The sequence below is a fragment of the Engraulis encrasicolus genome, chromosome 15, assembly GCF_034702125.1.
Source record: "Engraulis encrasicolus isolate BLACKSEA-1 chromosome 15, IST_EnEncr_1.0, whole genome shotgun sequence".
Lineage (NCBI taxonomy): Eukaryota > Metazoa > Chordata > Actinopteri > Clupeiformes > Engraulidae > Engraulis > Engraulis encrasicolus.
Window position 1 is genome coordinate 37,498,086 of NC_085871.1, and position 12,972 is coordinate 37,511,057.

Sequence of the window (12,972 nt, forward strand, 5' to 3'; positions counted from 1 at the left end):
TTGTTTGGTTTTTAAAAAAAAATACACTCTTAATTTAGTGATTGCATGAACAGTTGAAGTCTTACCATTATTGGGGTTTCCGCTATCTTGATTGTTTTTGCTGGTTGTTTTTTGCTGACCTAGTGTTACACAACAGTCAACCAATTGCACTGATAATCTCAAAAACTTGACTGGATCTGGATCAGGGCTGATGATTTGAGTCTTGTCTAACTTTTCATCTTCCTCCTGAAATGCATTGTCATAGAACAAAAAGTGCAATTGTTTAGAAAAAGTTTCTGTACAAAATAGCTTAATATTCTGGTAAATTGACACTTCTGGAAGGTGGAAACTGAACTGCCAATTGTGTGGGGGTGCGGGGGGTTCTTTCCTTTTTACAAAACAACCTTTAAGTGTGGCTTGCTTCCTAGCACTACAAATAACAACCATTGGTTCAAAATGTACATTTCAATTGATAACCAAAACTTTCCTGATAATTCTTGGGAAAAATAAATGGGCACTCTGCAGGCATTAGAATGGAACTGGTGCAGGTAGATGAGGAGTTTGTCTGTTCTGTGGAGTTGTCCATTTCACCTAAAAAACAAGAAAAGAACAGAAGTGACATACCAATACAAAGGGAAATGCAAAGTAGAAATGTTGATTATGCAGCAGGTAGCAGACATTGGTCCAATGCAATGTCATGTTCCTATCACATTGTTTATGTTACTGCATGGGGCAGTTGTGGCCTAAAGTCCGGTTTATGTTCAGAAACTAACGTGTCTGCGCAGTGGCGGACTTTCAAATATGTGACCGCAGACAAGCTACACAGACAACGGCAGCAGGAGGCGCTGTGATCAACTACAAACAGCTTCTTCCTTGTTCTAACCTTTACCGGGATGACTGTTTAATGAATATCACACGTATTTTCATCTCACAAACTAGAATTGCACTCAGAGATTGCAAGGAAGCTCAGTTTGCTTTATATTTTGTGCCATGATGTGGTGTAATCCTAGCCTCGCGTGCCATCCTACGTACTTCCGCCAAAGGATTGGCTCCACTACGGTAGTCTGGCCTTGCTCTTCTGTGGAGTGCCAGATCGGTGGGATTTTGATTGCAACGCCCCCCCCATATAATCTAATCAGAAAACAGCCAATAAGCGAATAAGCACTCCACGTGGGGGAGAAAGGGGGAGGACGCTCGTGACAATGACAAAAACGTCTGCGCCAATGGCTCTGGGGTCCATTTCTCGAAAGCGGCTTTGTTGTCGTCGTTAGCAAAGTCCTTCGTACGAGCGACTCAACTGCATCTTGACAGCAACGCTCACCACTAAATCCAAGGGAATGGTGTTACGTCTTAATACGGTCTTAAGATGGTTAGCAACGACAATAATCGAGAAACGGACCCCCTGGTCTGCGCTATGTTGTTGTTGACTAACTGTCGGCGATTGGGTGAGAGCTGTCCAATCATTTCAAACCATAACTGAGTGCAAACTTCCCATTTCCTGCAATCGCGTCAGATAACACAACTTCCAGACCATAAATATGAAATGAACTGATAGTATTATGGGATGGCCAGGACCAGGCTAGTGTAATCCATGCAGATTTATAGATGTGTTCAGAGAATTGAACTGTGAAGTGTTAAACCAATTATAGGTCTCTCTTTTATAAGTATGATCAGCTTTAGAGTGTTTAGTTCACCTGCCATTGGCTACGTTTACATGAGACATTTAATTAGGAATTAACTCACTTTGATTCTGAATAAAACACAATTCCACTTAAAAAACATCATGTAAACACTTACCAAACCGGAATAAAGTTTTGTTGGAATTAACTTAATTATTCCTCTTTTAATTCCAAATAAACACTTTCCTTTGTCATGTAACCTTTTATTCAGATTTAACAACAATTCCCGTCGTTCCACGCATGCTCGTTGGGCACGTGATGACGCAAGATGCATGCGAGACTGTTCTAGGTGGAAAACATAGCGGACTTGCGGTTGATCTCATACATGAAACTTTTTGCTCAATATGAAGACCCTAAGAGACTATAAATGCTGTGGCCACCGTATATTGATGCAAAAATGCACCAGGAACTGATGTAGCACAACAAAGTTACTCCACATTACCCTTTGACCACTCGTTTTTCTAAGCTGGCTGGGTAAGCTAACGTTAGCATTTTAAGTGATCCACATCTTAGGGCCATATGCCAAGGTTTGACCCAGGCTGAGGCAAATATTTTGGGGCTGAAGATGACCAGCTATCCCTTTAATTCACGGAGGTACCGGAGGTTGGCAACCACACCCCCACGCCTTATTTGGCTCGCTTGGCAAGTGTCCTCTGTCCAATCGAAATGCTTTGTTTTCCCAGACGTTTATTCAGAATTAAGTGAAAGTGCCATGCATAGGCTCTACTGTAATTTGCAATTTCACCAAGTTATTGGAGCCCACCGGTTGCTACATAGACTACTGGTGACATTGTTAAAAAACGATAATTAGCAGCATGTCTTTCACAACACTTTTTATCAGCTGTAGGTGTTTAGCTCACTAGGCTAAGATATGCATTGATTAATTTCATAAATATCTTTTTACTTGTTCTGCCTGCTATGGATGTTGTGATCTGGATGTTGGATCTGTGTGTGTGTGTGTGTGTGTGTGTGTGTGTGTGCGCGCATCATACCTGACTGACTAAACGGATATGCATTTTCAGCATCTTCCTCTTTAACTGCACCAAGAACATTCTGCTGGACACCATCCTCCTCTTTCTGCAAAACACACAGCAGATATTCACTGTTTGTGTGTGTGAGTGAGAGAGTGAGTGAGTGAAAGCCGTGAAAGTGAAATCCCACCTGGGAAACTCCAACTCCCATTGCCATTGTGACACAGCACTACACAGCACGCAAGTGTTCACTGCACACAACGAAAATGCATTTTATGCCTCACCCGTGTAAGAGGGCAGCCCCCATGCTCAGGGTACCTCAGTCATGGAGGAGGATGGGGGAGAGCACTGGTTACTTACTCCCCCCACCAACCTAGCAAGTCGGGAGTCGAACAGGCAACCTTTGGGCTACAAGTCTAACGCCCAAACCACTTACCCTTGAAACGTGAGTGAGTGAGAGAGAGCAAGAGAAGGAGAGGGAAGGGGAGAGAGAGTGTGTGTGTGCGTGCGCAGGTGTGCGTACCACAATATTGGTCATGCTCTCATCCTGTTGCCAGTCAGTCACTTCTTGACTCGTCCTGCAGAAGAGAGGTTCACAAAGATGACAATAGCCGTGACAATACAATAGCAGACATATTTGCCCGATCACAACGAGATCTGCTTGGTCATAAAAGGGCAGGGATGAATGTTCAGCAACCAACGTAGACAGAAATATCTAACGCGACTTTCAAAGACAAAAAAAACAGTGTTCTGCTTGAAGCAGCGAGCAAATTCATGTCAGCTAGATGAGTGCCAATCAGGGCCGATTACTGACAACATGGAGGAGGTCCCATGCCAGTGCAGCGAGGGTACCGTACTAGCCCATCTCCGCAACACGTGTGTGTGTGTGTGTGTGTGCGTGTGTGTGTGTGTGTCCTGCCTAGGCCAACCAGGCAAATCATCAAAGACAAAGAAGAAATGAAAGATTTTAGATGGGTAAAGCCATATGATATGATTACCCATGATTACTCTGGTGGTTCTGCAGCTGCCGTTTCAGGTCCCCCAGTTCATTCTTCAGGACAACAATAATCTGCAGAAAATAACAATTGAGCATATAGCCCACGGGCCATGTGAGATGTTGGTACCACTTAGAGGGGCAAAGGTTGCTTATATTTTTTGAAAAGATACATGTCTGAAGTTAACATTTTTGTATGATAACCCTTCTGGAAGTACAGCCAAGTTAGGGTTATCAGCCGTTAAAGTAACACCCCCCCATCAAAAATAAAGGTTTTTAAGATGGGTGCCTGTCTTTCTACTGGCCCTTGTTTAAGACATATAGGGATGGTTAATTTTGTTATGTGTGGTATCGTTGCGAAGGGGAGACTCTGAGCTTTCATCCAACACCTTTCGAGAACATTTTGGTTAAGTATAGCCCTCCCTGCAGCTCTTCAAAGATTTACTCAGACACATTTTTTTCCATTTTCGCTGATATCATCTCTTGTCTTTTCATACTGTGGCATCAGGGAGCATCAGAGAGACCTATTTTAAACTCTAAAATACTGTCTCGAGTATCAGGAATCTGAAAATGTATCCTTTCACTATGTTATCCCATTTTTAGGGGGTAATTTTCAGTCTTGTATCAGGCATGCCACTTTTTTGTTGCTGTTTTTTGTGTGCTAATGTCTCATATAGTACTCTACTTCACTCTACTCCATTGTTCAGTACTGCTGCTTGGGTCTAGGGATGGGTCTCAGTGTATGCCTGGAAAGTGAGCTGCAGTTGCTCAGTTGGTACACCAACACATGTGAATACAGTACATGTATGCATGTTGCTTCATCTGTGGCATGGTGTAGTAGTTGTTGCAGCAGTATGAAGTTCAGAACTCGTGCTATCTTTGCAAAGCTCTGATGACATTGTACCCCACTCTTCCTTTGCAAACCTCTTCATGATCTTCATCTCAAATCAAGTGTTCTTGCGGAGGGTTTTTAAATGTTGCTGTAAATCATGATACATGTGGTACGACCAAGGCCTCCAGGAGGAGAGAAGTGCCGCAAACTCTCGAGTTAAACAAGTTTTGTCACATTAAAATCTTGTTTATTTAACTCGAGAGTGTGCAGCACTTCTCTCCTCCTGCAAGTGTGCAACTGCACTCAGGACCCGCCAGGTTAGTGGGGGGATTAACTAACCAGTGCTCTCCACCATCCTCTTCCATGACTGAGGCACCCCAATTATGGTACCGTCCCGCTGCACTGCTCCCTTTCGGATGCCCTTTGGGGGCTGCCCCCTTGCACGGGTGAGGCATGAATGCAATTTTGTTGTGTGTCGTGTGCACAGTGTGTAGTGTGTTGTGGAGTGCTGTGTCACAATGTGAATGGGTGTAGGAGTTAACTAGTTGGGCTTTCACTTCACTTTCACATGCCTACTAAAAAGGGTTAAGGGAAAGGGTTAGGTTAAGGGTTAAGGTATGAGTTTATGTTGTGTTTTTCACACAATTGCTATGATTTCAGTTACAAGACTAATATCAAAGGGGACATTATCACATATATTTCTGGTATATAACCTCTGGGCAAATAACAACATTGATTTTAGGACAAATAGTCAGGATTCAGACACCATATAACACAATGAAATCACTGAGAAACTATATCATTGATACTGGTTATGGAAAATGATTTGCCTAGTTAACATTGCTCTGCAAACAGGTACACCAAATATGATAATATCTGAATATACTACCCACTCCAAGTTTTAATATGGTATACAACAAGCTATGACAACCAACTGCAAAATGCACCTAGAGGTATTGCTTCCTGAACTTTATGAGAAAATGGCAAAACTGTGTTTTGAAAAAAATACCATGCCTCATACAAGACTGAAAATCACCCCCTAAACATGGGATAACATAGTGAAAGGATACATTTTCAAATTCCTGATACTCAAGACAATATTTTAGAGTTTAAAATAGGTCTTTCTGATGCTCCCTGATGCCACAGTATGAAAAGACAAGAGATGATATCGGCGAAAATGGAAAAAAATGTGTCTGAGTAAATCTTTGAAGCGCTGCAGGGAGGGCTATACTTAACCAAAATGTTCTCAAAAGGTGTTGGATGAAAGCTCAGAGTCTCCCCTTCGCAACGATACCACACATAACAAAATTAACCATCCCTATATGTCTTAAACAAGGGCCAGTAGAAAGACAGGCACCCATCTTAAAAACCTTTATTTTTGATGGGGGGGTGTTACTTTAACGGCTGATAACCCTAACTTGGCTGTACTTCCAGAAGGGTTATCATACAAAAATGTTAACTTCAGACATGTATCTTTTCAAAAAATATAAGCAACCTTTGCCCCTCTGAGTGGTACCGACATCTCACCTGGCCCGTGGACTAATATACACTCACTCAATGTGCATCTATGAAAACGCGCCATGTCACGTCATGGCTCTAATTGTTATAAAAACGTGATCTCTCAATCTTGTGTATGCTGGACCTGACACATTTTCAATGTAGACATTGTTACTTGTCCATAACTAGCGATAGATTTGGCTACAGGTTTTCGCAAAAAATACAGCCAACAAAGCGTCAAAATATAAGCCTGATTAAAGCCGTAGTTCTCTGAAGAGGTAGTTGAACTAAGAGAATTACCACTTCCAAGTAAAACTCGGGAATTATGAAGGAGACAACCACACACCTCTTTGGCTTGTGTTAGAGAGTTGTCTTTGTCTTCCAGCTGTTTCTGTAGTTCATCAACATAGAGCTTCAGCTGCTGGTTTGACTCCACCTGCTCTGATAGACTCCTTTCATTCTCAGCTGCCCTCTCTTCCAGACGGTGGATTAACATGCACAGAGTTGTATTTCTCTGGATCTCATTCTGATTGAAACACACACACGTTCTAATTATAAGTGGGGCACCTAAGTCACGCCCTCTACTTCCTGGTTATATGGGGCATGGGGAGTCAAAAATAATAACTGGGCTTGAAATTAGTGTTTTTTGGACACAAAGCCAAACCTTGGACATCCACCTATGCACCACAAATCCACCACGACTCGCCTTGTTCACTTCCATTAAATTTTTTGCAACTTATTGTCCCATGAACCAGGAAGTAGAGGGCGTGAATTAGGTGCCCCATGGTAAATACAGATTCCCTAGGACAGAGCAGAGCCATCTAATAACAGAGTTGCGCAAACCGGGGACCAGGAAGTCCGTTGGTGATGTGATTCGCGTAGATTAAAATGTTTCTTAACAGTAAACTTCTGTTCGTTGGAAACTAACACAGAACCATCACATACCAAACAAAGATTAAGTACAAACAAATTACATTACCTTTACCACATTTTCTGTGTTCTACGGCCACCTCCTGGAACTAAGTAACTTCTAATAGAACTAAAGTCAATGGGGATTTTCATGTTAACGCTCCGTGAGGCTCCATGAGAGCCGCCATTGCTGTGGAAAGATTGGTCCATAGAGGTCTATGGGAGTGGCGTAACTCTGATATTAGATGGCTCTGGGACAGAGTGCCCAAAATCAGTGATAGCATGACCGAACACATTTCCTATCACTGTTGACACTCGACATCACCTGCTCCTTGATCCAAAAGACACCTAATTGGCTAACAATCAATCAATCCATCAATCAATCAAAAAGACTTGTATAGCACATTATCATACAGAAGAAGAAAAATAATCCATATTAACTTGTGTTATAGATAGAAGATAATTAACCAAATCACTAAAGGCAGTTGAGAATAAAGCTGTTTTTCCATTTCTTTTTAAAAACAAGATATTGTAGGGGCAGTTCTAATTTGGACAGGAAGTTGGTTTCAGCATTTTGCAGCATAACGACTCATTTCATCCTGTCTAGACTTGACCCTAAGGCACAAATAGTAAAGGAGATTCTGAAGACCAAAGACATCAATTAAGATGATATTGCTCAAGCATATTTACAACATAACTTAGGGCCTAAGCCATTTAGTGGCATAAACTATCAGAAGAGTTTTAAACTCAATTCTAAATCTCACTGGTAGCCAGTGCAAGGGCCAAAGTATACTAGAGTGATGTGGTCTCTTTCCTTTGCTTTGGTTGGGATTCTTGCTGCAGCATTTTGGAGTAGTTGCACCTGCCCGAGTGATCTTTGGGGGAGACCTATAGGCTAATTAGTATTAGTATTAAGTAGGGTATTACAGGTATTACAGGTAATAAAAGCATGAATTCACTTATCCAAGTCCTGTTGTTTACATACAAACAATGGGGGCAAGAGGGTGCAGTGGTATGCATGTGATGCCTCGTGCTAGTCTTAACAACTGAGCCATGGTGCTTTTTACTTGTGTACATTTGAGGTTTTTTTTCTTCATTACATGTTGACGTTGTAGTTCTGTAAATAAACAATGTGTTACCTACCTGCAATGCTTCTATGATGAATAGACTGGCCTTCTCAAGGTCACTACAAGCTTGCTTGTGATTCGCATTCATATGGTGAGATATCCCAATTATCTACAACCAAATACATTTCAGTTGAAATGAAACATTTGTAGCCTATAAATAACAGCAAATCTGTTGAAAATGCTTTGGCTTCAAACTCACATCACAGGCCATTGCTGCTGGTATGAAGCTGGATATTAAACGTCAAGTCAACGACGGATGGATCGGCTCGATGGGGCTATGAAATATTATGGAGCCTAGAAATGACAGATTTACACAAACAATATGCCTGCTGATTTCCTTATTGTGAACTTCAATGAAAACAAACACACACTTCAGTTCGACAAACGAAAACGGACCTACTCTTATAAACATGTTGAATCACAAAGGCGCTCTATCAAAACTTACCGTGGTGTTTCTTTAGTTTTTTTGTTTTCTTTATATAAATCAACGACGTTAGACAGATAGGGCCGTTTTCAAAACACATGTGCTGTGCACAGTCTTCTTTAAACCTGTTCTTCAGCTGTTCGACAAACTTTTATCGCCCCCTGCTGGTACGGGGGGAAATCTAGGGGGAAACAGTGGGTCTAAACATTACATTGCATTACATCACATCACATTTAGCAGACACATTTGACTGTACTGGTGAATTTCATCACAATATTCTAATTTTGTGAGCTATGGTTCTTCGGAGCTGGAAGCCCAAAATATGTAAGACAAACAAATAAAGGATTGGCATAGTTTAAAATGTGGTAAATTAATCTATAGGCCTACTCTATGAAAGTGTAACATTATTGATGGAATTATGGAAATAAATCAACTTTACAATATTGTAATTTTATGGCCAGCACCTGTATTTGTCAGTTAATTCACAATCGTATGTCATTTGTGCCTGCACATACATTAGAATATTAACTCAAATGTTTCTCTTCTGTTTTGTGTGCTTTTTAATATCTTACAGTGTGAAGAGGCAACAAGGGAGAGATGGACACCATCAAAAGTGTGGAGATCACTCTGGCACACCCAACAAGAAACAAAACAATAAAGATTACTGAAATCAAATGCATACTTTGTGAGCAGCTCATTTTTTTTTAACCGTTGTTGTTGTTGTTTTTTTTACCGCTGCTGCTCATTGAAACGGTGATGTCTACTGTCAATTTTGATCTTTGCATGAATATTTACTAAATAATTAACTATTTACTATGACCAAAAGTATGACCAAAAGTTAAAAAAAAAAAAAAAGTTACAAAAATCACTGATCTAAGTCTCATCATTGTTGCTTCCTTAAGTTATCACAAACTACTTATGGTATAGTTTTTCCATTACATTAGCATAACTTCACCGATTCTAATATCCGCTTCATTGATTATTATTAGGCCTAATCTATGCCGATTTGATGACGCCATCACATTTATAATTAAATGGTGGACTTCATCTTTACCAATGCACATTTCACCTCAATTTCATTTAATCTTTTTATTTCTCATTGCTTACATTATGTATATCATGACTTATGTATATCATGACTTGTGAATTTGGTAATGATATACGTATCCTGTTGTTGAGGACTAGGCCTACTGCTTGATGCAATGTTATTAGAAACTGAAGCCGCTTTGCCATATCTCTGACGGAATTTTTCATATCTTATTTTGCTTTTTTCCATTAGCATCAGAAAACCTTGTTTAACATTTAAGTGGTCTGAAGCACATTCAAAGTGAGATGCATTACCTACATTTGATGGAAAACATATTGATGGTGACATTTTGGGCATTAAAATCACATAATGACGTCATAATACCAAATAATGACACCGCGATGATGTTATTCATAGATTTATGTATGCAGATCATGTCCTCCAAGTTTGGTGGTCATACGGAATTCCGTTCATAATAGTCATCAGCCCCCACACCCCTTAGGCTCAGGAATGCCAAAATAGCCCAGTCTGGATAGAGTTAAAAGGTACACTGTGCAGGAAATGGTCAAAAAGGGTACTGCAACTATGCTGCTCATTGAAACTGGGCTGCCTATTGCCAAATTTGATCTTAACATGAAAGTTTACTAAGTAATAAACAAATATGTTCTACTATGGTCCAAGTACAGTCATTTATGCAGCTAAAAATGGCTATTTCTGGAAATTCAAAATGGCGGACCATGGAGAAGATCCCCCTTTTCATGTATGAAAAGTGCAATTTTTCCAGTCATAATGAATACTTTGAATTTGATGGTGGTGGTCAGTATTCATGAAAAAGGTAACATTAGTGAATGGGCAGCATGAACTCTGGAAATAAACAACTAAAAATCTCACACAGTGTCCCTTTAAGTAAGAGACGTGAAGAAGTGGCTGCACATTATTGCAGTATCTAAAACAATCTTGGTTGTCATTTTACACAAGTAATAAAACAAGTTAAGAAGGGCTACTAAACTGTTGTGATGACAGCTGCGCATTATCGCCCACGTGAAATTTAAACAATTGGCCTAGTTATCATTACGCACTACCGTCTCTTTTCATTTCTCAGCATTCCAGTTTAATGCGCTGCAGAAATAATTGATCACAACCGCTCTCTGATTGGTCAGGGTTGCCCTGCTAGGAGAACGTGCAGATACTCTGGTTTGGGCAACTCAGGGTAGACTAGTGTTTCTCAACGGGGGCGGTACAGCCCCCCAGGGGGCATTGGGGAGCCCTATGGGGGCATTGAGAAGGATCCAGCTGAGCAGGGGCGGGACTTAGCTCTCATTGGTGGGGATTAGTCCATTTCATTTTTCAATCCCAAGGGGGGCGTTGGTAGGCTTATATGAGATCAAGGGGGTGTCGGGAGGCTTATTAGTCTAGTCATGATTTCATGAACCCAGAAATGTTGAGTACCCTAAAGTTTTCTTGCAGAAATGTAATCTATAGGTCAATTGAAGGGGATTTAGCTTGGTTGCCCAAAGTTGCACTTTGGGCAATTTGCATAATTAGCATAAATATATTGTTAAGGTAAGGACTACTACTGGTGAATAGGCTTGAAAAATTAAATCGTAGATATCACCTTGAAACTTTTTGTATTTTGATGTTTATATATGCAAATGAGGGCGTGCATCATTAATTATGCACTAAATTGCATACACACGAAATCAGCTTTGCATGGTAAAACCAGACTCAAAATTATTTTTCTGTGGGTAAAATGTGTATATTTCAGGGTTGAATTGGTGAAAACCCTCTGAGGAGCCTGGTCAAGAAGATGTTTTGACATGGATAGATTATCGTGGAGTCTGTTAAGGGTTTTACCTTTACGGAAGTGTGAAAAGCACCAGACTTTGCATGGTGTTTCTTTAGGGTATGTGTAGTAATTCTAGCCTAGGAGCCCGCTGAAAAAAACTTTCTAACATGTCATATGAGTGAGTCTGTGCTTACATGCTTGACAGCAAATGTAACATTGTGAACAATTTGAGAAGATTCATACTTCATACTTTGTACATACTTATTAAAATTAGTATTTCCCACCCTGAAACTAGGTGAGAATAGACTGCTGCGAATGCTCACTCAGCAGCATACTGAATGGGGAGGTGTCAGTGCAACAAGGTGTCCAAGGTAGCAGCTTCTCCATCTTCTAATTTCCATAACATAGATATTTTTATTTGCACGAGATAGAGTAAGGGACAAGACCTCTCCATGTGTGTGAATAACCCATAACATCACCAAATTCTACATCTTCACAGGTAGTGTTGCGCATATAGTGAGTGCATTTCAGTCATTTTTAAGAATGGCATTATAAATTACTCAATGTATATTTTCAGTTGAAAATTATTTCTAAGTAGGTGTTCAGTAAGTAAACAGAGGTAAATGGATTTCTTTTGTCAGAATTTGCAAACAAGTCCTCACCTAGTAGCCTACTTGTGTTGTATTACCGTTACCTCAGTGATCATTGAGTATCAATTGCTACTTCCAAACGGACAGCTCATGGACAACATGAACCGTAGGTCTTTGCCACCCTTACCTATATGACCTATATGCCACAGGACCTTCAAGATTCTTCAAGATTTATAGTGGTAATACTGACATTACTCATTCTCACCACACCTTTTTGCATCATATTGTACTTGACCTCAGAATGCTCTACATGTTAGGAACTTCCCGACAGTCTGGCATCACTTGGATTTTCAGTCAGTCACATTGTGGAGAGCAGTGGTCTACGTAGAACGCGAGTATACGGAGTATACCCACTTCTAAATTTCAGGGATTTCAGTATACCCACTTAAAATTGATTGCTCCATTGTTTTGAATAGCACAAATATATACAGTATACCCACTTCAAAAAATGCTCAAATATACAGTATACCCACTTCAAAAAAGTAGACTACACCGCTGGTGGAGAGGGACTCTCTATTAGTATATGGTCATATCTAGGGATAACCACCTTTATCTTTTTACATAAAAACCAATTTAATGTCAACCTAATGTACTAATTATTAATATGTTTTTCTTCTCTTTATTGAATACATAGGCATAGGCATGTAATTTAAGGCACACACACACACACACACACACACACACACACACACACACACACACACACACACACACACACACACACACACACACACACACACACACACACACACACGTCTCCCTGTCAAGACAGTGATGTATACCATTTGGCAGACTGCCCAGACTTGGCCTCTGTCAGGTGCCGCTACTAACACACACAGATTCTTCCTTTCCTCCTCTGGTCAAAGTGGTTCAAGACCAGGCCTTGGCACTTGGCAGACTGCCCAGACTTTGTTCTTCTGTCAGGCGCAGCTGCCCTCACTAACACTCACACACACACACTCCGGTTTCTGTGTCTCTGTTCAACATATAAGAATTAAAGTATTAAAAGTAAGAAATGAAACATGCAAATATAATAGAAATAAAAGTAATATAATTATAATGCAATTAGTATAATATACGGTTCGATTTTTACTGTC

General features: G+C 40.4%; 1 protein-coding gene across 1 annotated transcript; it reads right to left on the minus strand.

Moving 5' to 3' along the window:
- Positions 1-356: 356 nt before the first annotated feature.
- Positions 357-8,272, minus strand: LOC134464044 (uncharacterized). Its single transcript, XM_063217490.1, has 7 exons — positions 8,188-8,272; positions 8,005-8,097; positions 6,299-6,478; positions 3,628-3,698; positions 3,153-3,207; positions 2,651-2,735; positions 357-570 (listed from the first exon to the last, which is right to left on the minus strand). Exons 1-7 carry the CDS (start codon positions 8,197-8,199, stop codon positions 431-433), a joined length of 636 nt encoding a protein of 211 aa, XP_063073560.1. The 5' UTR covers positions 8,200-8,272; the 3' UTR covers positions 357-430.
- Between the last annotated feature and the right edge of the window lie 4,700 nt (positions 8,273-12,972).

Excerpts from the sequence above, each read along its gene's own strand:
- LOC134464044 (XM_063217490.1), bottom strand. Across the intron at positions 3,208-3,627 it reads AACCACCAGAGTAATCATGG|GACGAGTCAAGAAGTGACTG; the intron begins GTAATCATATCA and ends TCTCTTCTGCAG. Across the intron at positions 2,736-3,152 it reads AGAGCATGACCAATATTGTG|AAAGAGGAGGATGGTGTCCA; the intron begins GTACGCACACCT and ends TGTGTTTTGCAG.